The sequence below is a fragment of the Caretta caretta genome, chromosome 1 (genome assembly GCF_965140235.1).
Source record: "Caretta caretta isolate rCarCar2 chromosome 1, rCarCar1.hap1, whole genome shotgun sequence".
NCBI lineage: Eukaryota > Metazoa > Chordata > Testudines > Cheloniidae > Caretta > Caretta caretta.
The window spans coordinates 290,809,258-290,832,814 of NC_134206.1; the positions used below are offsets into that span (position 1 = coordinate 290,809,258).

Consider the following 23,557-nt stretch of genomic DNA (forward strand, 5'->3'; position numbering starts at 1 on the left):
ACGCTAGCTGCCCGGCACCCGGAGGTGTCATTTCTACTAATCAGAGATTGCTGGGTCGTCAGGGAAATCTGGCCATGCCCGCAATTCTCTGGCCGAACCTGGGTCACTGGTTGCATTACGGTGGAGGCAAAGCAGCTGATACAGCATCTTTATACCACCTAGTGATGCTCTAAGAATGAGGAGGACTTGTGGCACCTTAGAGACCAACAAATTTATTTGAGCATAAGCTTTTGTGGGCTAAAGCCCACTTCGTCAGATGCATGCAGTGGAAAATACAGTAGGAAGATATATATATATACACAGAGAACATGAAAAAAAAACATTTTTTCATGTTCTCTGTATATATATATATATCTTCCTACTGTATTCAACTTGATTTTCAATGGGCTTTCTGCCCCATGTCACTTTGGGGCTTTGGAAAAGTGTTGGATTTTTCTCTCTTCCTATCGCCATGAAATGTTGGGGTGTGGGAGAATCCTACCTAAACCTAAACCAAATCAGATAAATCAATTACATTTTATGTTCACTTCTCTGCTTCAGGAATTGTGGCCAGCATTTAAATGTATACCCTTCGGTAGTGATTCAGTCACTGTAGCTCACGAAAGCTCATGCTCAAATAAATTGGTTAGTCTCTAAGGTGCCACAAGTACTCCTTTTCTTTTTGCGAATACAGACTAACACGGCTGTTCCTCTGAAACCAGTCACTCAACAATCATCCATGAGCCAGCAGGAAGTAGCTACTACTGAGGTCAGACAGAAGAACATTGTGATTACCCCTCTGAATCTTTGGAGTGTTCATCAGGATATGAATGTATCTAAGCAGGAACAGGTACTGTTTCCAAAACTAGATCTGTGCAGTGTTAAATTAACATGCCTAAGCCTGAAGCCTGAAATAACATTCGTCGGTGTTTAACTTTTAGTATTTTGCATTTTACATGCTGTTAATTAAAAATCCACGAAGGGTCTTGAAAGTTTTGGGGAACTTAGATTAGCTGTATTCTTCAAGCATTAAAGTACTTCTGACCTTTTTCAAATACCCTTTATAAATATAATTAGATTTACTTGAATATACTGTATTTACTGACTTTTCTTTCCACGGGGGAGGGGGAGGAGGAAACACAGACTGCCTTAGCATAAAGCAAATTGGTGAAGAGAGTGCAGAGGTAGCTCTGGACACAAAAGGTCTTGCAATATTTCTTAAAGGTTCTCCTGTAGTAACAGCAATTAGAGAGTTCAGCTGTAATTTCACCCCTCATTCATACAGGACCTTGTCTCACCTTAAACAGGAAATAGGGACTGAGTTAGTGGAGCTTGAATATAATAGAAGTCTGTGACTGTAGTGCAGTGTAACCATCAATATAAATCTGTCAGAGACACACTCAGTGAGGAAGAAGAACTTCCATACACTATAGCCCCTACATTTTTTGATGGAGATACAGATTTATGGCACATGGGGAAGCAATAAGCCTTTGAGCCAACAAGGGCCTTGTAAATGTGCAGGGTTCTGGAGACTTACATTACAAGATACAGCTACAATTTTCTAATTGTGTTTCTAGCCAACTCCCTAAAAGACAACAGAGCTTAGTCAGAATAAAACTGAGGGGTCTACCCAATAGCAGGTCTTGTGTCATTAAAGTTTTTACAACAGGGTAAACTGACAAAGGAGAACTAGAATTTTTCAGAACTAGTAAAACATTAAATCAGACTTGGTCTACGGCCTCTCCGCAGCATATTATGCTTCAAGATATGATGTTAAATAAAGAACCAGATTCTGTTTTCCTTACTCACATTTGCTCCATGTGTGGGATAACTCATATGATAAGGGACATGAGTAAATGTAACAGAATCTGGCCCCAAATGCATTAATTGGGTAGCTTTTCTAAGAAAATACTAACATCGGCTACCAAAAAACAAAACAAAACAAAAAACAACCTATCTATAAGGCACTTAAGTCAAGTGCCTGAATTAAGACAATTACTTTTTTGAATTAAGGTATCTTAAGAGTATTTTTACATAAAAGAAACTACAAATGAAAGCAGTTTTGAGCAAATGAAAAAACAGCTCAGTGTCACTATTAATTAATTAAAAACAAATTTTCCAAGTCAGCCTAATAGAAGGCTTCCTACATGCAACCAGTAACTGATTAAGTGAGTGACTCAAGCAGTAAAATCACAGTTGGGCCTATTTTCTTCACACTGGAAGGCCAAGTTCAATATTTTTCCTGTGAGGCATGCCTGTGCTATAAAAAGAATATGATGTTTGAATGTGAGTGTCTCTGCTTTCTCTGTGCTGGCACTAAAAGCCTTTCCTAGCCCTCCTGCCACATTTCAAGAGTACAGTATGAATCAGAATCATGTGGCTCACCTCCCTGCCAAATTCTTTTCTTCTGCTACCACTGTGAGTTCCTCTCAGATCTCTGCCAACAGTATCTGTTCCCCAGCCAAGACCATCAGCGTGAGTGTCAGTGGGGGAGACAGGGCTTTCTCTTTTATTCTTCCACTAGGAAACAAGTAGGCAGATTGTTATAAAACTGCAGTCACCAGACTGACTAAATAGATGGTGGTGTTTGGAAGCATAGGGTTAGAAAGAGAGAAAATAAGTAGGAGGCCAAAAATGAACAGAGAGACAGAAGAGAAGAAACACATGTGCGACTGAATGGACTCTGCAGCCCACACTTGGAGATGCAAGGCGGCTGTCTTTCCTTCCATACAAATTATAAGCACACTCTTAATCCATCAGACCAGGAACGTATGATCAGCACAACACTGCTTTCAACCAGGCATATCTCTTAGACAACAGAGTTTCCTTTGCAACAGAGCAATGAGGATGTGTAATCTTATCACAGGCTACTTCCTGTAGCAGTAGCAGCTGGGCCCCAAGCTATGGCAGAAAGGCAGATGGGAAAGAGGGTATTAGTTGACGAGGAAGCAGACTGGGTTTGAGGAAAGCTCGTGTAGAGATTGTGCAACTGTATTTCTCAGAACAGGAATAAAGATGGTTAACAACTGTAAAAATGCTTTTAATCTACCATATTCACACTTGTAGGCCAACAAATCCAGGCTAGACAGAATATAAAATCAATGCACAGCTCAATATAAGTCAGAGAAGTGCAGAAGCTGCAGTGAATGATTACACAGCTCACCTTACTGAGTGATAAAAATGCTTTTTGCCACCTCCCACAAGTTACCTTTACCATCCCTTTTTGAAAATGTAGCAATCTGGAAGTCTATTACTCTTCCTAGCCCTGCCCCATCGGAGCTGAGTTCCAGAGAGACCCAAGGGAACAGAAGGATCACCTGTGTTCCCTCTTAGTGTATACTAGCATTCAGAGGTGCCAGCTCACATGGTGATGTGTGTGGTATAAATACACAAGCAGACAGGGTGGAAGAGAATGAAGGGGGACACCTAATACTGTAACTGATGTGGGAGAGGGGTCAGAATATATCAGGCAAGTGGCAGAAACTTTTCTGATTGGTATAATTCCCATGTATGAGAGTTCTTCCTCCATTTTACAGAACTGCCTGTCCATTTGCAAAAGACAAACGTAGGGATGGAGTGGTCTGACAAGTCTAGCAAGCACAATTAGAAGACTAAGGCTACATCTACAGTGTAGCCGGGGGTGTAATCTGCAGCTCGTGTAGACACACCCATGCTAGCTTTAATCTAGCTAGCTCTCTTAAAATAGCAGTGAGGATTCAGAGGTGCAGGCTTCAGCATGAGCTAGCAATGCCAGTATGTGTCCAGGAGGATTGGGGGGCTTTTACAGCTTGCACTGAACCCTGTGCTGCCATGGCCTTAATGCTACATTTAGCGACACTGTCCAGATTAAGCTGCAAATTATGTGCCTGGCTGCAGTGTAAAGGTATCTTAACATTTCCTCTTCGAATAAAGCCTTTCCACCATAACAAGAATGACATTCGCAATGTGGCACCCCCACCTTCCCAAGTGCACGCTCCAAAAACCAAACCATATAAATCCAAATCCTAAACAGGGCATTTACGCCAAGAATGGAGATGAAGAAGAGGCTCCATGAAATCTACCATGTCCGTTGCTATTACTATCGCTTTTGCAAGCAAGATGCTCAGACACTGTAGTGAGGAGTGGCAATATAAAATCCTACAATAGATAAGAGAATAAGCAGAGTTCATGAGAGTCACCTCAAATGGAGTCATGCACTGACTGTCACTGAGGACCTGAAGCACTCAGGATAACACAAGCTCCTCTTGTAAAAACACAACAAATAGGGGGAAATCCACAAGCTACTTATTGCAGAGTTCAGTGAATGCAGACAAAGGGTTCCAGTGTTCAGACCCCTTTCTGCTGGTATGCTAGTGTTATTTACCTGAACAAATATGATTGTAAATCCTCAAGAAAATATTTTCTTTATGTAGGAAGGAGTCATGTTACTGCTTTGAGCTATTGACTAATGTAGCAAGATTGGAGGGTTAAACAGATCCCAGTTTCTGAGTGCTCCAACCAAGAACTCATTCAAACGTTCCTCTAATCCCTAATCTCTCTCCCTACCCAAAAACACCATCGTGGCTGTTGCTTCAATATCTCAGACAGGCAAATTGCTGGGGGAGCTTTCCCCATCGTGTGTGGAGATGTGAAAGGCTCACTAACGTTGGGAGAAAGAGTGTGGTAGATCTCCCAAGAATCTCTGCTCATTGACAAACCCAAAGGAAATGAAGGGAGCAGTTTTGCTGGTCCTGCTTCACTGCATGTGCTTCTGCTATGAAGGGCAAAAAAAGAGCCACTCTTAAAGGCTATCAGAATTTGTAACTAACCTTATATGTGTCCGAACTGATTCTCACTTCCTGAAAAACGTGTTCAGCCTAGGTGTATCTGGTCATTGCAATGTTTTGCCGGGAGAGAATCTGAAGATGGATGGTTTTTAGTTGTCCTACAGTGCTGAAGGGTCAGGGTTAGAGTTAGGTAATAAAGCACCTGCTTTACATTAAATTATTCGGGGCAGAACTTTGGCTGGTGTAAATCATCATAGCACCATCAACTTCAGTGGAACTACACCAGTTCATACCAGCCATCGGTCTGGCCCTTAACATTTAAATAGAACTGAGGCTGGAGCGTTTGCAGTTTACCATTTGCCATAAAGAATATACAAGGCCTATAACATCTACTGTAATTCTAGGCTTACATGACTCTCACAGACTTACTCATTGTCTATAAAAAGCAAGGAAGCAAAAGTACCCAAAGGATATTAAATTCTAGACTCTCCACGCTCTTCGTGTAATGTTACCAAGTCTAGACACTGTACACAGAGGTTGTAGACTTTCCAGAAGCAAATGCCCTAGCTTCAGAAGACACTAAAGCTGTATGGATTAGGGAGGCCTGCTGAAACTGAGGGATGAATCATGAGTGGAACTTGATTCTTCATTTTGAGTTCAACCTCTTTTTCACTAGGCTTGTCCCCAGATCACTCATGAATTGCATTTTCCTCAGGTGAGAGGGCTTCCAAGTGTATTTTGCTACCAGCTGACTTTCCCTGGATCACGTTGGAATATGAATCTAGCACACATGGTAGCTATAGCTCAGAGTGTTGCCTATAGGAAGAAGAGCAATGATGGAGTACTTGTGTAATCTGCTCACACCTATGTAACTGAGTAGCCCAATGATTAGGTTTTCCATTTTCAAAGTATTCCCAACTACAAGGAGACTGGGGCGGGGGGGATTAAAAACTGCATCTAGGTTTCCATTTAAACAAAGCAATATTTCTTGCTTAAAATTAACTGAAGTAACTGAAAGATACAATTTACTTCATAATAAATGTTTGCATTAGTTAGAGCTAAAACTTACCAGAACAGCTCAGCTTTGTTTCTACAGTTATAAAATATATTTACTTATTGTTTTTATTATCAGAACGTATTTAGGATTGGAAAGGCTGCAGAGACCAGTGGATAAGGAATGAACTGGGAGTCAGAAGAACTGACTTCTATTCCCAGCTTTGCTACTAACTCACTCTCTGCCTCAATTTCCCCATCTACTAAATGGAATGAAGATAGCTCTTAAAGCTTGGCATAAAAGAGAGTATGTTTCAAAAATGCTGTGTAAGTGGCAAGTGTTAAAAGTATTATATTTCACTATTGGTAAAAACTGTTTCTCTAATCAGCATCTCAGAAATACTGAGAAGAATAAATACCAGTTGTTGCACAGAGTCAACAGTGTGCCCTTGTTGCCAAGAAGGCTAATGGCACATTGGGCTGCATTAGTAGGAGCTAGGGTGACCAGATGTCCCAATTTTATAGGGACAGTCTTGATATTTGGGTTTTTTCTTATATAGTCACCAATTACCCCTCACCCCCTGTCCTCATTTTTCACACTTGCTATCTGGTCATCCTAGTAGGAGCATTGCCAGCAGATCGAGGGAAGTGATTATTCCCCTCTATTCAGCACTGGTGAGGCCACATCTTGAGTACTGTGTCCAGTTTTGGGCCCCCTACTACAGAAGGGATGTGCACAAATTGGAGAGAGTCCAGCGGAGGGCAACAAAAATGATTAGGGGGCTGGGGCACATGATTTATGAGGAGAGGCTGAGTGAACTGGGCTTATTTAGTCTGCAGAAAAGAAGAGTGAGGGGGGATTTGATAGCAGCCTTCAACTATCTGAAGGGGAGTTCCAAAGAGGATGGAGCTCGGCTGTTCTCACTGGTGGCAGATGACAGAACAAGGAGTAATGGTCTCAAGTTGCAGTGCGTGAGGTCTGGGTTGGCTATTAGGAAAAACTATTTCACTAGGAGAGTGATGAAGCACTGGAATGGGTTACCTAGGGAGATGGTGGAATCTCCACCCTTAGAGGTTTTTAAGATCCATCTTGAGAAACCCCTGGCTGGGATGATTTAGTTGGGGTTGGTCCTGCTTTGAGGAGGGGGTTGAACTAGATGACCTCCAGAGGTCCCTTCCACCCCCAATCTTCTATGATTCTATGAATTCGAAGGGGGGTAGGTCTTTTTAAAATATGATTTTTCCATTTTAAGTAACGATTATTAGGCTTCTCAAAACACATTACATTGTTAGTCTAGAATTCTTAGAAAGCTGAATAAATCACTCTTAGTGCAGGCTGTGCCTTTACAGGATGCCAGCTGAAGAAGAGGAAGTTTTCATGCACAGAAGTATGTGCAGGCACCAATAAATTCTAGAAATAAAAGTGTCTGAGTCCACTGAAACCACACTGTTCCTGACAAAAATATTCCCCTCCATCACTCTTGATGGCAAGTTACTTTAGAAAATACTATGGTCCAAATTTAGTCTTGAGATGCAAAAACTAGTAAGTAGCTCCCACTGGAGTCCACAGAAGGAAACAGTGCAGAGAGTACAATATGGCCCTATGCATGGGCACATCAGCAGTATTGCTGTAAGACTGGTTCAGAATCAGTGGTTAGATGAAAATCCTAAAGATCATTTTTCAAGTTGGATACTGTAGGCAAAATTCAGCCCTGGTGTATGCAGGCACAATACTACTGATGCTGGTGACAGTGAGCCTGCTTCCACCAGGGCTGAATTTGGACTAACAGGACTAACAATCACAAAATGCTAATTATGGGATCAAACCTCTGACCAGTATAAACTCCATTAAAATTGCCAGAACATATTTACAATTCTGAAACATCTTTAGGCTACTTCTATATTCATACATTTTAAATAGCTAGGGTTTTTCTGACCTTTCCCTCTCTTCACCCAAATTTTTCTGTTCCCCTAAAGATATTTCAGTTGTGGCTATAACTTGGACACAAGACACATTTAATGCATGCCCAGGCTGCACATGTAAGCTGATGACTCAGATTCTCTCGTTACATGCTGTTTATATGCAGCATTTACCATTTTCTGTACAGAGGAGAAACTGCAATTGATTTGTACTTTTCAGCTGTGCTAAAGTTCAAATCAACTGGATCAGTTTAGATCAAGTTCATTCACCTTTACCTAAACTTGACTAGAAGGTGGTTTGGGGGTTTTCCTTTTGGCTCTTTGGTCTAACAAAGTAACTATTCAAGTCTAAAGAAATGTACACACACTTTTGTTTTTGCCTTTAAGTAAATCAAAATCCGTTTATGGACGGTATTGCATGAAATGGCACTCGGAAGAGTATGGCAGAGTACCAAGATGCCACTGCAATATTATTCAGTGGCTTTATTTGTTAATGAACACAGCTGATTTGACAGGGTTGTTTTGTTTTGTTGCTGGATCCACTACAAACGCAAACCATTGGCAATTCAGCTAGAACTATATGAGAAGGGGCTTCCTCTCTCACCATAGTGTTCCTCGCTGTTTGAGCATGAACAGAAAAGGTGGACTGATGCCAATTGGCAAAAACAGTAGAAATAGCAGTGCATGATTCTAATACAAGCAGCAAAAAGCACAAGCACCACACATCATTTCTCTTTCTTTCTTTCTTTCTTTCTTTCTTTCTTTCTTTCTTTCTTTCTTTCTTTCTTTCTTTCTTTCTTTCTTTCTTTCTTTCCCATTGCCCAAGGTTGCTTTTGGCACACATCAGCACAAGGCTTTCCCATGCTTATTTTCCTCTAGTCAGAGCAGATAACTTTAATTATGTAGCAATGGGAGGTAATACTGTACATTCTCTGGCACCAGCGATCAACTAGTGTGGTAAATGAATGGCAAGTATACTGATCAGCTGTCAAGAGGCTCATAGATACTTCCCACCTTGACTTTATAATGAAATTCTACATAAAGGGGCTTACTTGGGGACTTCCCAGGAGCTCTCCTCAGACCAATTCACATGCACTCCATGAACACATGGGAAAGGGCGTGCAGCTAAAGGGAAGGAAAATGTGTAAACAGCAGTGACTCAGTAATCCCAGCACGTTTATGAAAGGCAGGTTCACTGGGATTAACATGCTTCCTTCATAAACAGATCTTCATTAACAACTATTCTAAGTGTGCGCATGTTTCTGTGTGTATGGAATAGGGCAGTGGATGAATCAAATTCTTTAGCAGTTTGCTTTCTTTCTATTTTTTCCCCCTGCAGGACATCAGCTAAAAACAGCACCAGACCCAACCTGATCTTTCCACTACTTAGCAGCCAGCATGTGGATTTGCTGAAGTGTTTTTTTTATTATTATTATTTTCACTATTAACTGAAAGATTGCTTTGGAATCTTTAAGATTTTTTAGCCAACTTTTATGTTGTGACCTGCAAAAGCAGTGATCAATCCATGGATTTCACAGAGCGAGGGCAGCAATCAGAAAGCCTCTCTCAAATCAGATGATGTCTTTCCTGAAAGAAAACTGATCTTTTCACCAAAAAGACAATCATACTTTTCCTGTAAATACATGGCTGAAGCTTATGCTCAAATAAATTTGTTAGTCTCTAAGGTGCCACAAGTACTCCTTTTCTTTTTGCGGATACAGACTAACATGGCTGCTACTCTGAAACTTGATGGCTGCTTCTGCCAACTGTAATCTGGTTTCCAGACATTGTGGGGTGGGGGGGAGGGGAAAATGATCCAAGGGAAGTGTCCCTTGCCGGAGCTGGAGAAGCGGGAACTATGAACAAATATACTCTATGAAGAAGCATCTTCACATGCTCTTGAAGGGTGGTGAATTTTGTTTCCTATTGGGCATGTCTACACTGTGATAAAAGACCCACCACATGGCCTAAGTCAGCTGACTTGGGCTCGTGGGGCTCAGGCTGTGGGGCTACAAAATTGCAGTGTAGATGTTTGGATGTGGACTGGAGCCTGGGCTCTGAGACTCTCACCTCTTGCAAGGTGGCTCCAGCCTGAGTCTGAATATCTACACTGCAATTTCATAGCCCCACAGCCTGAGCCCCACGACCCAAGTCAGCCGAACTGGGCTCTGAGACTCGGAGCTACAGGTTTTTTATTGCAGTGTAGACATACCCCATAATGAGACCCTACTGGCCTCTTGCCAGAATCATGACAGCTGCACCTAGAGCCTGATCTAATGCCCCATGAATTCGATGGATCTTTCCCCTGACTTCAGAGGGCATTGGATCAGGTTCATAATTTGTAGGGTTGTCTATTAATTGCAGTTAACTCACTTGATAAACTCAAAAAAAATAATCATGATTAATCGCAGTTTTAATTGCACTGTTAAACAATAAAATATCAATTGAAATTTATTAAATATTTTTGGTTGTTTTTCTAGATTTTCAAATATATTGATTTCAATTACAACCCAGAATACAAAGTGTACAGTGCTCACTTTATATTATTATTTTTATTACAAATATTTGCACTGTAAAAACAATAAACAAAAGAAATAGTATTACATGCCATATATGCTAAACACTCATATGCCCCTTCATGCTTCGGCCTCCATTCCAGAGAACATGCTTCCATGGTGATGATGCTCGTTAAAAAAATAATGGGTTAATTAAATTTGTGACTGAACTCCTTGGGGTAGAACGGTATATCTCCTGCTCTGTTTTACCCACATTCTGCCATATATTTCATGTTATAGCAGTCGCAGATGGTGACCCAGCACCTGTTGTTCATTTTAAGAATGCTTTTGCTGCAGATTTGACAAAACGCAAAGAAGGTACCAATGTGAGATTTCTAAAGATAGCTACAGCACTCAGCACTACAGCAAGGTTTAAGAATCTGAAGTGCCTTCCGAAATCTGAGAGGGACGAGGTATGGTGCTTGCTTTCAGAAGTCTTAAAAAAGCAACACTCCAATGCAGAAACTACAGAACCTGAACCACCAAAAAAGAAAATCAACCTTCTGCTGGTGGCATCTGACTCAGATGATGAAAGTGAACATGCATTGGTCTGCACTGCTTTGGATCATTATCGAGCAGAACCCCTCATTAGCATGGACACATGTCCTCTAGAATGGTGGTTGAAGCATGAAGGGACATATAAATCTTTAGCACATCTGGCTGGTAAATACCTTGCGACGCCAGCTACAACAGTGCCATGAGAATGCCTGTTCTCACTTTCAGGTGACAATGTAAACAAGAAGCAGGCAGCATTAACTCCTGCAAATGTAAACAAACTTGTTTGTCTGAATGATTGGCTGAACAAGAAGTAGGACTGAGTGGACTTGTAGGCTTTAAAGTTTTACATTGTTTTATTTTTGAAGGCAGTTATTTTTTGTACATAAACTACATTTGTAAGTTCAACTTTCATGGTAAAGAGCTTGCACTACAGTACTTGTATGATGTGAACTGAAAAATACTATTTCTTTTGTTTTTTATAGCACAAATATTTGTAATAAAAAATAAATATAAAGTGAGCACTGTACACTTTGTGTTCTGTTATAATTGAAATCAATACATTTGAAAATGTAGAAAACATCCAAAAATATTTAAATAAATATTATTGTATTATTCTTTAACAGTGTGATTAATTTTTTTCATTACGATTAAATTTTTGACTCGCTTGACAGCCTTAATAAATTCACGTGTATTTTTCAAGCCAGAATAAAGGCACTCAGGCATAACATTTGCTTGCACTGTATCAGATGAATAGAGATGGCTTGCTCTTTGGATTCCCTAGTAATAAAATCCCATGGATGATCAACTTTGTCCTCACTGTACAGTTACAAAGAGAAGGCAGCTGAGAGATGTATTTTAGGATGTAGAGGGTTGCATTTAGCCCATGAGCATCCAGATATAAGGATTTAGGACTCAATCCTTGGCTCTGTATTCAATAGTGCCAATGAAATCCATGAGGAACTCAGGATCAAGCCCTCAATTATATTACCAACTATGTATGCTGTGATTTTGGGCCTGATCCTGTGAGATGCTCGGTGCCTGTTATGCGCTGAGGTTAGTGGACGATGACGGAGCTCAATACATAGCAGGAGGTGACAGAAGAAATAGTTAACATGGGAAATCTCTTCACTTCACCACTATAGGTCACATTTTATTACCAGCTTTGATACACTGATTTCAGCAAGGAGTTCTGTATGCTGGGAGACTGATGGCAGAAAATTGCTCTGTCATAAATATAAAGGGAAGGGTAACCACCTTTCTGTATACAGTGCTATAAAATCCCTCCTGGCCAGAGGCAACATCCTGTTACCTGTAAAGGGTTAAGAAGTTCAGCTAACCTGGCTGGCACCTGACCCAAAGGACCAATAAGGGAACAAGATACTTTCAAATCTTGGGGGGGGGAGGCTTTTGTTTTGTGCTCTTTGTTTTATGTGGTGGTTCTCTCTTGGAACTGAGAGAGGCCAGACAGAAATCCATCTTCTCCAACCCATCCTAATCCAAGTCTCCAATATTGCAACCAGTATAGGTAAGTCAGGCAAGGCGGATTAGTTATCTTTTGTTTTATGTGAATTTTCCCTGTGTTAAGAGGGAGGTTTATTCCTGTTTTCTGTAACTTTAAAGGTTTTGCCCAGAGGGGGATCCTCTGTGTTTTGAATCTGAATACCCTGTAAAGTATTTTCCATCCTGATTTTACAGAGGTGATTCTTTTACCTTTTCTTTAATTAAAATTCTTCTTTTAAGAACCTGATTGATTTTTCATCGTTCTTAAGATCCAAGGGTTTGGGTCTGTGTTCACCTGTACAGATTGGTGAGGATTCTTATCAAGCCTTCCCCAGGAAAGGGAGTGTAGGGCTTGGGGGGATATTTTGGGGAAAGACGTCTCCAAGTGGGCTCTTTCCCTGTTCTTTGTTTAAAATGCTTGGTGGTGGTAGCATACGATTCAAGGCCAAGGCAAAGTTTGTACCTTGGGGAAGTTTTTAACCTAAGCTGGTAAGAATAAGCTTAGGGGGTCTTTCATGCGGGTCCCCACATCTGTACCCTAGAGTTCAGAGTGGGGAAGGAACCCTGACATGGTGGCAGAGCGGTGGGACCATTCTGAACCAGAGATCATTTTGAACCAAAAGCACAGACCTGAAGAGGTTTTTTTTTTTTCAGCTGAGAGCAGCTAGAGGGTTTTCTGTCTATTTGCCTGGAGACAGAGGTGTTAGTTTTTTTACAAAGGGATTTTTCTTTTTTGAGCTGGAGTTTTCTCTACCTAAAGGCAGGGTAGTGAACCTTCTGCAGGAAAATTCACATAAAACAAAAGATAAACTAATCCGCCTTCCCTGGCTTACCTATACTGGTGGCAACATTAGAGACTTGGATTAGGATGAGTTGGAGAAGATGGATTTCTCTCTGGCCTCTCTCAGTCCCAAGAGAGAACCACTACCTAAAACAAAGAGCACAAAACAAAAGCCTTCCCCCCCCCCCCCAAGATTTGAAAGTATCTTGTTCCCTTATTGGTCCTTTGGGTCAGGTGCCAGCCAGGTTAGCTGAGCTTCTTAACCCTTTACAGGTAACAGGATGTTGCCTCTGGCCCGGAGGGATTTTATAGCACTGTATACAGAAAGGTGGTTATCCTTCCCTTTATATTTATGACATGCTCTGTGTAGAGTTTTGAATGGTGCAGCTTTAATAAAAGAGAGACAAACTCCTAGCAAACTCTCAGCAAGGCAAATAAATCCACAGATATGCAGGCTACACCTTACTGTAGTGCAAAACTACTATCAAGCTCAACAGCTCCACAGAAACAGTTGTTTGCAGCATGATTAACTGTTCCACTGCAGTTGTAAAAATCCCCTGCCTTTTGTCTGTGGGGTTTTGGGGTGGAGAAGGAGTGGAGGGAATGCTGGTGTGTAAGTGGTATGGAAGTGCCTGTGTTTCCCCATGGGAAGTGCCTATCATTATCTCCAGTGCTCTAAAGTCAGTGTCAAAGGTTTGTAAATGGGTTTTCAGAATGAGCAAGTGGAACCTCCCATCCTTAGCTGTCTACATTTTTTATAACCACTTGCATACTTTTGGTCAACCACTGTAAAATAAACAGTCCTTCCCAAATGTTTTTGTTTTCTTTGACAGCACAGCAATAATTCACTTGGAATGCTGCAGACTATAATAGCACTTTATTGCTGTTGTAAAGCTGCCTTTTTATTATTTATATTCATCAAGTTTAAGTAAAAAGGATACCAGACCTGCAGAAGTATAAAAAATTAGAGGATATACTGTGTGTGCATTTGGGAGGTGGAGAGGGCTCATGCTGGAGAGACTATTTTTAATATCAGGTTTCAGAGTAACAGCCGTGTTAGTCTGTATTCGCAAAAAGAAAAGGAGTACTTGTGGCACCTTAGAGACTAACCAGTTATTTGAGCATAAGCTTTCGGCACGAAAGCTTATGCTCAAATAAACTGGTTAGTCTCTAAGGTGCCACAAGTACTCCTTTTATTTTTAATATAGTTTTCACCTGTGATTTTTGCAGAGAAGCACAGATTACACGTCTGTGCCTTTGAATGTGTCAGCAAAACTTTATGCCACAGTAAGGTTAAGTTTCATGACTCCTGAAATTTAATCAATAAGACCCAATTGAAACCCTTTCAATATTTACTCCTAGAAATAGAACAAACCACCCTACTGACTGATTGCCTGCCACACCCACCTGTGCAAAAAACCAACAACATTATGAAAGGACTTTATTGCATCTAACCAGAAGAAAATTCTTACACCTGCATATAAAAATATTACATGGCTGCAAATGCAATCAGGAAAGTCTAATGCAGAAATCTGTGACCATCACTACAGTGCCTATCATGTAGTACCAGGGAGCTTATCCATGTGCCTGCAGATATTTGGGTCTTGCCAGTGTTGCTGTATTTATCTTTCTCATCTTCCTCTCTGAAGAATCTGTCTCCAGCCTGCACAACAAAGCTCCTAAATTGCACTGTATGACAAGCATGAATAAGTCTTATGTAGAGTTTGATCTTGAAGGCTTAGAGGTTATCAGTTCAGCCATCGCATCTGCATTCCTGACAACCAGCTGGAGACCAGAGAGGCCTAGCCTAGCTCAGAGCTTCTCCAGCAGAGAGCAGTGATACACTGTCAGTGAGCTCAATCCTGGAAAGCAGGGCAGCTTCCAAGCATGAGAAAAAGGCAAAGCTCAAAGCTGGCAGGCTCACCAATGTGTTTCGAGGAATGTCAGAGGAGCTGGTCTTGGAGAAACAGACGTAATAAATAGGGGTCATCTTAAAATAAAACAATTTAAAAAACAACCTGCAAAGGTGGCGCCTGATCATGCAGCCTTTATTCACAAACGTCAATGGGACCAGTTCTGTAAGGGCTGAGACATGGGGCCTGTGATTCTTGCAGCATTGTGTGTGGCAAGAGTGGAACAGGTGCAGGTGATGTAACATTTGCACTGTAAAAACTCAGCACCTAACACTACCATGGCAGGAAGTGCTGCAGATGTTTACAGTTGCTCTTATGTGTGCCAAAAGCATCCCTCTTTAAGGGAGCAGAAGAGAATGTGGAGGCAGAAAACAGAATTGCTGTGTTATATACTGTTCTTCTTACTGACACAAGTTTTGTGAGCTATGTATCTACCCACCTGCTCACATGTATTACACATGACTACTTCACCTTGTACTGCGGGTTTTTGGCCTGTTCTACAACCCCAGTTGCTTCTGCTGAGATTTTTCTTGCCTTTAATAAAGTCATAATGGAAATTGCTCCTTAAGATAAGTAGCAATGAGAAGTGTTGACTGTTTAATTACAGCTGCTATTATTGTGAACTAAATATAAAACATAGGTAGAGAATGTGCCTTAGCTGAATGCTAACTCCTTCAAGTCATGAGGACTAATCTGACCTTCCGGATAAAAACCTTCCCATGAGTGCAGGGAATGCATAAAACCTTATCACCAGTGCATTCTATGCTGATCACATTAACTATTTTGCATGTATAGAGCAGTTTGCATCTGGTGAGCTCAAAAAGGTACATAAGTATCATTATCCCTATTTTACAGATGAGGATACTGAGGCACAGAGTGGTAAGTGACTGGCCCAAGGTCACATAGGAGGCTGGTGATAAAAAACCCTGGCTGGCTTGCATCAGCTGATGCAGACTAGCAGAGCTGAAAAATCCCTGTGTAGGTACTCAAGGTTGGGCTGGAGCCCAAGCTCTGGGACATTGCAAGGGTCTAAATAACAACTTTCAGCCCCGCAGCCTCAGCCCCGTGAGCCTGAGTCAGATGACTGAGGCCAGCTGTGGCCCATTTACCCTTTTACCATAGAGTCTTGGACTGGAACTCAGGTCTCCTGACTCCTAGTCAACAACCATTTTTCAGAATGAGAAAATTAAATATAATTCTGTCACATACAAATGTAACTACCCCCAGAGTGCATATCTTTAGCAAGGCTTGAACCCTAAGGCTACAGCACTTCCAGACAGACTCTGTCCACTTGAGCCACAGGACTAACAAGGCTGACCAATAGCAGAAGGCTTTTTTTATCCCAGAGATGGCGAAGATGGAGGTTATGGGTGTGATTGGTGGGGGGAATGAGGAAAGCCTGGTCCAGTCTCTCACTCTTTCCACTCACCATGGGAGGTGAAGGAGCTTCTGACCCATGTGATGTCCACAGAGTGTCATATGCTCGGTCAGGGGGATGTGTGGGGGAGGAGGGGTAAGAGCCTGACTCTGTCTCTCTCTCACTGGGGCCTGTGTTGAGGGGAGGGATAAGTCTATAGGGTCGGGAAGCACAGCCTGCTTCCCGCCCTAGGTTGTGCCCGCAAAGGCACCGGCCACTAGAGCCATGTGCTAGGTCCAGGGGAAGAGCGTATCCTGGCCCTACCCCTCGTTATACCTGCTAAGGCACCTATAAGGTGTTTGCAATCCAGTGTCTGCGGTTCCTGCACGTTTGTCATTGGAGCCACTCAAATATTGGGAAAACTATTAGGGACAGGATTTTACAATGGCAAGAACTGGAAACCCTACTATTCTCTCCCCTTTCACTCTTGGCTTTCCTTTGTCAGAATATCAGAAGTCAAATATGCTTTTCTATTTGAAGGGTGCATCTTGAGCCAATTCCCCTTTACTCAAACAATAACATAGTCTCTCTCTTCCTGTGGGGACCTCACCCATTTAATGTTAAATGCTGACCTGAGACCTGTAGCACAGACCATTTTTCAGATAATTTGAGAGATAGCATCCTCTACAGCACGGGTTCCCAGAGGTGGGCCGCAACACAGTCCCAGATGCTCTGCTGGCATTAAATTAAAAGGAAATGTACATTGTTTATTTGCAACGTTATTGTTTATATGTATGCAATAATTAAAATTAATAATTTTCCTCGAGAAGTGTTAACAGTGGGCCCACAGTGCCTATTGCAGCTGCACACATGGGCCTCAGGGAAAAAAGTTGAGGAACCCCAGCTCTATATAGGAATGACCATGGGAGGGGAATCTAAGGATTCATTGGTTCACGTTCTAGCCCTACCACTAACTTAGTATGTGGCCTTGAGCAAGTCACCTAACTTCTGTTTTTACCATCTCTAATATAAGGATAATAATGTTTCATACTTGTCGTCACTATTGTGAGACTAAAGTTTTACAGTGCTTTGAAACTGTCAAGTGTTACTATTACTAATTATTATTAGTAGTAGGAGTAGGAAATTGGCCCTGCTTTGAGCGGGGGGTTGGACTACATGACCTCCTGAGGTCCCTTCCAACCCTGAGATTCTATGATCACACAAGAATATTAGTTTTACAGTAGTGCCTTGAAGCTGCAGTCATAGATTCATAGATATTTAGGTCAGAAGGGACCATTATGATCATCTAGTCTGACCTTCTGTACAACGCAGGCCACAGAATTTCACCCACCACTCTTGTGAAAAACCTCACCTATGTCTGAGCTATTGAAGTCCTCAAATCGTGGTTTAAAGACTTCAAGGAGCATGGATCCGGGCCCCATTGTGCTAGGTGATATGCAAACCCAGAACACAGTCTCTAAGCAGTAAAATGACGCTCTCAATCTTTATTACATTTACTGTCTCCCAAAGGCTGAGTTCAAGGGCCAGCCGCAACCCACAGGTTTATGTGATCTGCCTAAGTAATAGGTGAAGCATCCAGGGGTTACACACAACGGAGAGAAAAAGTGTGGTACCTTTCCTAAAATCCACACACACAATTAGATGAACTTCAGGGGACTGGCTCAAATCATAAGACACTTCAAGTTTAGCATTCCTTTTTGGCGATTGTGATCTTTTTATGTGATGCTAGAATCTCTTCTGAGCAATTCTATCTCTTGCGCTGAAACAATCCAGTTCCCCTCACACACACCCCGCCCCACCACCACCACCACCACCACCACGAGCCCTGCTTCTGGAGGACAGTAAATAAAGCTGCAACCAACACACCTAAAGTCAGTGCTTCCCTGCTATTGAAGAATGCGGGCTGATGCAAAGGCTGAAAAGCTTGGGAAAGTGCAGCCCTGCTGTTCCGTGTCAACATTCCACCCCCTCTGCCTTTCCCAAGGTCTCAGGCAGAAAATCCTTTTTTGTTCTTATCAGTTCAAACAAGAACAATGAATTCCTCAAGCCCGCAAGAATGTGACAAGGTGCCAACAAAGCCAACCAGGAAGGTGATGTATGGTCTATAGGCTGTAGCTCAAATAAATCACTTCACAATCCAGGGCTTCAAGGAGTGAATTCAAACAGTTTAGAGCCTGTATTTTAAGATTTTCACCTGCAAACCATCCCAAACATAAACAGTTTGTTTGATGCTAGAAGGCTGCATGTCCTGTGCTTTCATTACAAGCAATAGTTATACAGCATGTAATTAAATCTATATTACAGTAGTGCATCTGCACAGTTTCAGGGAAGGTTGAGTTGCAGTTTCCATTATAAACCCCTAGATTCAAGGGTTTACAACTGTCAGTAAAATCTGGCTCACAGAGCAAAACTTGGTGCATACAGCTGTCAGCTTGAGAGCAAATGATTTCTACCATATTTCAAAAATAATTGGTTTGGCTCTTTTTAAAATCATACGAATGCTTAAACAAATGAGAAGGTTACTAGGCCTGGATGCTGCTTAGTATATATCTTCCATTTCTACAAAGGAACGCTAGCCAGGTAGTTTGAAGAGGAAAAAGAATAGAATAATGACCAAGATACTCAGCCCTGAAAAGGTGACTCAGCAGATAGATAATGTGAATTTGATCAGAATGCTTATTTTTCTTCTTTTACTTGGATAGGACACATACTAAATGAGATTTTACATGCCAGTCTGATTCGGAGTCTATGGAGAAATTAGAAGATATAATAGATCCTTGATAAATCACGCTCATGATGGGGAGAGACACTGGTGCAAATCCATAGGACAGTAACTGGGCTAGGTGCTCGATAGAGATGCATTCTTCCCATAAGCCCATGGGGCAATGAGGCAGCGCAATACTGCCCCAGGGTGAAATCCACACCACACACATAATATTCAATTAGTCAAGGTTTATGTGAATGACTGGGGATGTGAATTTCATCTCCTGAAGTCAGGCCGAGCAGGTGGGTGGCTGCACAACTTCCTCATGGCTGCTATTCCAGCTTCTGGGCTGGAGTAGTGGCTACAACCTCTGTGTTACATGAAATACTGTGATTATGGGATCCTTGCAAATGTGGCTCTCCAGCACCTCCCCCTGCCCACTTCCACCATGGCCTTCCACTCTGACCTATAGAGGGCTGGTGCTTAGGGGACATATAGTTACATCACCAGTAACCCCTCAACACACTCCTTATACAGAGCTTAATTGGTGCCAGAGGACCTCCACGCCATGAGTGACTTTTATCCCTTATGCACCATCTCAACTCTGCTGGGAAGAGGATACACATAGAAACAAATTCTCAAGCACTGCTCCTGCTTCTTTCTCTGGCGCACCTAAGTCCCGCCCCCACCTGCTGTCTAAAGAGCCCTGTAATACTCAGCGGATGCACAACCCTGGTGCAGAAGAACCACAATAGTCCCACTGCCAGGGGATTGTCCATGGTTACAGGAATGGGGACTGGATTTGCCCTGTTGCAAATGTTTCCAATTTGCAAGCTAGGGGGTAAGCAGAGAAGCACAATAAAAAAGCAAGGAGAATGCCCCCCAGATGGAGTTTCTCCCTTTGTTTTGACAATTGCAGCTCAATTCTAACTGCTTGTGTTAATCATTCATAACATACCAGTAAATGTTCTGCAGAATATTTTGTAAAAATACTTTGTAACATGAGATCTCACTACAGCCCTGGGCTATTAAATCTTTGCTGTGTAGTGGGGAGAGACGGACATTTCTAGCTGAGAATTATACAGTGTGTGGACTAGTGAGGTTCCACTTAGTCGGCCATTTCCAAAAATGACTTCAATGGGAAATTTGCCTGAGTGAAGACTGTACGAATTGGCTCTCTAGATTTAACCAATAGACTTGAATAAAAGAAAAGAAGCTGAAGAAGCTGTTTTGTTTCGCTGGGCACATGATACATTTCCCCCCTAAAATGCCCTAAATACATATTTTACCCAACAGACCAGAACAGTTGAGTAAATAATTTATAAACATGTATTTATATGGTAGATCAGAATGGTTGCCTTGCAATTGCTGCACCTGACATCACCTAGAACAGGTTTTTTAAAACCTTCCTGAAATACTCCTGTGGTTATTCTGGTACAGTCTGAAAGATGCTCTTCTGATATGCACCTTACCAACTACATTCACTTGCAAAGTACCTATGGGCCTGATCCTGGATAGGTTTATTTACAGGGGTAATCCTGACATATACCATCATCAGTCATGTCAAAGTCAGTAGGATTACTCCTGTCTTGGAGGCTTATATTGCACACAGAAACCCCAGTCAGAATCAGGGCCTCACTGTGCTAGGGGCTGTATAAACATGTACAAAGACACATAGTAGAATTTTAGGAGCACAAGTCTCATGTAGTGTCTTGCAATATTTGATGTATTTCTTAGAGCTCCAGCTCCTTGAGTCATGTGAATATGTGAGACTCTGTTTCTTTTTTTATTGCTTTTTTTAAAGTAAGTTTCCAGCCCTCATGGTTTCTGCAAAAAGCTTGAAAACCTGAACTGAGTGCATCCAAAGGGTGCAAAAACCAGAACGCAAACATTAAAAATGTATTTTAAAAAAAACCCTCATGATTTTAAGCCAATCTCATGATTTTGGGGGCCTGATTCTGAGTGTTTGGTGTTGGCAATTCTGTGACATCCATGGGATTTCTGTGCCTGTCACTTAGATGCTTTTGGAAATCCCGCCCACAGTCCCTACACCGAAGCTTTTCCAGTGGAAGAGGAAAGGACTATGTGACGGCAAGGGGGAGAGGAATACAATTAAACAGAAACCATCTGTATATATCTAGATACATTTAATTTAATGTTAGTAATAAACACAAAGTAAAATTATCCCCCATCTGCTCCAGAGCCTGCCAAACCAGCTAAATATTTATCAAAGAAATCCAAAGAGCTTTCAGGTCAATAACATACATTTAATGTTGTGCCTTTAATTTACTTTATGTCTTTTAATTTTAATTAAGGTAAGAATGTATTAAAATGTATTTACAGTAAAAGCTTTGTTGTCAGGCATGTTGGGGTAATGGGGGGTGCCAGAAAGACAAAAATTCCAGTTAACTAAGAGGAAGGGAGTTTGGGTGCAGGAGGGGGCTCAGGGCAGGGGGTTGGGGCACAGGAGGGGTTTCGGAGTGCCAGATTCGGGTGGCACTCACCACGGGCAGCTCCCCACAAGCGTCGACATGTCCCTGCTGCTCCTAGGCAGAGGCGCAGCCAGGCAGTTCTGCTCACTGCCGCCACCTGCAGGCACCGCCCCCATAGCTCCCACTGTCCCTGGCGAACGGGAGCTGTGCAGCCAGAGCTCGGGGCGGGACAGGGGAAATACACAGAGCCCCCATGGCCATTCCTCCACCTAGAAGCAGCAAGGACATGTCTCCGCTTGCAGGGAGCTGCCCAAGGTGAGCACTGCCTGGATCCAGCACCCCGAAAGCCTTCCTCCACCCCAACCCCCTGCCCTGAGCCCCCTCCTGCACCCAAACTCCTTCCCAGAGCCCGCCCCTCCCTCCCAAAATGTCAGTTTCTAGAGCTTTCCCTTTGGTAAAGTGTCGGATAACACAGCTTTTACTGTATATTGTAAAGGTTATGGCAGAAAGCTAACAAAGCAAAACAAATTCTAAATTAGCTCCATTCTTCTCTTTATTTGCTCTCTTTGGCACCGTGCTTTCAATACAATAATGGAGTCCAGGATGGAGTGTGACAAGGCTACTGGTGCAGTGAGTTAATGTATTTCACCTCAGGAACCCCAGATATTGGCAGAAGGTACAAGCAGAAATGATTTTTAGTATCATTCCACTCCCTTTGCACAGAACAACCAAGCACACGTGTAATTTGGCACAACCTTCTCTGCTCAGGAGAGGCCTAGTATGACATGAGAGTGGATGTAGCAGGTCTGGGCTGGGATGCATTCACCAACCTGCCAGTATGTGCATATGCAGTCAGCAGACACAACCATCTCCAAGGAGCCTTACTCTCGGGGGTACCAAATAAATATGTATTTTTCAGCATCAAAGAATGGTATGACAGACTTAATTACCAGTTTCCTAATCTGGTAATCTATAAATCGGGCTGAAGAAAGGTGACTGTCTGATTGGCTAATAAGTTATAACTCAAACTACTATCTAGTCAAATCCCCCATGGGCAAGGTCAAACATTTGGTACTATTTTGGCATCCCTGTCCATCTGCTTGGCAAGTGAAAATGACAGACTAACAACACTGATTTGAGCTAGGGCAGACACATGGGGCCAAATTCTCTGCTGGTGTGAACTGGTGAAGCTTCACTGACTCCCTGTAAACTGTGCTAATTTACACCAGCAGAGAACTTGGCCATGCTTCACATTGCTCTGCCATGCATCCCAATCTTCCTCTGTTCTTCTAGTCCTCAGCGTCTCTTGAATGAAACCTGTACAAGTTTTGTGATGTCCATAAAAGGGGGAACTGATTTTCATTTCTGACCTAAATGAGTCCTTTACTCTGGAGGAAAGAGTAATCAACTAGCCTCCCGACTGATCCAGTCCTGCATATTGTTGATTTGTACCTACAACTGCCACCAACTGATGGCATTCAGCACCTTGTAAGAGGCACTCAGTACCACAAAAGATGACATCCTTGTGGAATTTATGAGTAGCAGAGCACATTAATTAATGTAACTGAAGAGTGTGCATTAGTGATTTAATTTAACACATGGTCCTAATATGATAACACACCTGATACACTACCCTTTACTCACTATTATGTATTATATTAATATCACACTCATTTGTTTGTCCTTTGGGAACTTTCCCTACTGTACATCATCTTACATCTCTTTTCAAATCCCATCTTAAAACAAATCTTTTCTCCCTGGCCTCTATAGCTCTTAATTTCTCTCTGCTTGGATTTATAGCTAGTGGGCCAGATTTTCCACAAGGGTCGAGGAGTGCTCAGTGCAAGGGACTATTTAGAAAAGCTGGACGTGCACAAGTCCATGGGGCCGGACGAATTGCATCCGAGAGTGCTGAAGGAATTGGCGGCTGTGATTGCAGAGCCATTGGCCATTATCTTTGAAAACTCGTGGCGAACGGGGGAAGTCCCGGATGACTGGAAAAAGGCTAATGTAGTGCCAATCTTTAAAAAAGGGAAGAAGGAGGATCCAGGGAACTATAGGCCAGTCAGCCTCACCTCAGTCCCTGGAAAAATCATGGAGCAGGTCCTCAAAGAATCAATCCTGAAGCACTTGCATGA

The 23,557-nt window shown here is 42.2% G+C and overlaps 1 protein-coding gene across 2 annotated transcripts in view; it reads right to left on the bottom strand.

Annotated features, from left to right (window-relative positions):
* Positions 1-23,557, bottom strand: part of HMGA2 (high mobility group AT-hook 2) — a 166,878-nt gene that overhangs the window by 80,118 nt on the left and 63,203 nt on the right. The window contains exon 4 of one of the 2 annotated variants that reach the window (XM_048835872.2): positions 2,365-2,499. The exons of the other annotated variant lie outside the window; for it this stretch is intronic. Coding sequence (XP_048691829.1) covers positions 2,365-2,499 — 135 coding nt within the window. The remainder of the gene's footprint in view (positions 1-2,364; positions 2,500-23,557) is intronic. 2 annotated transcript variants of the gene reach the window in all.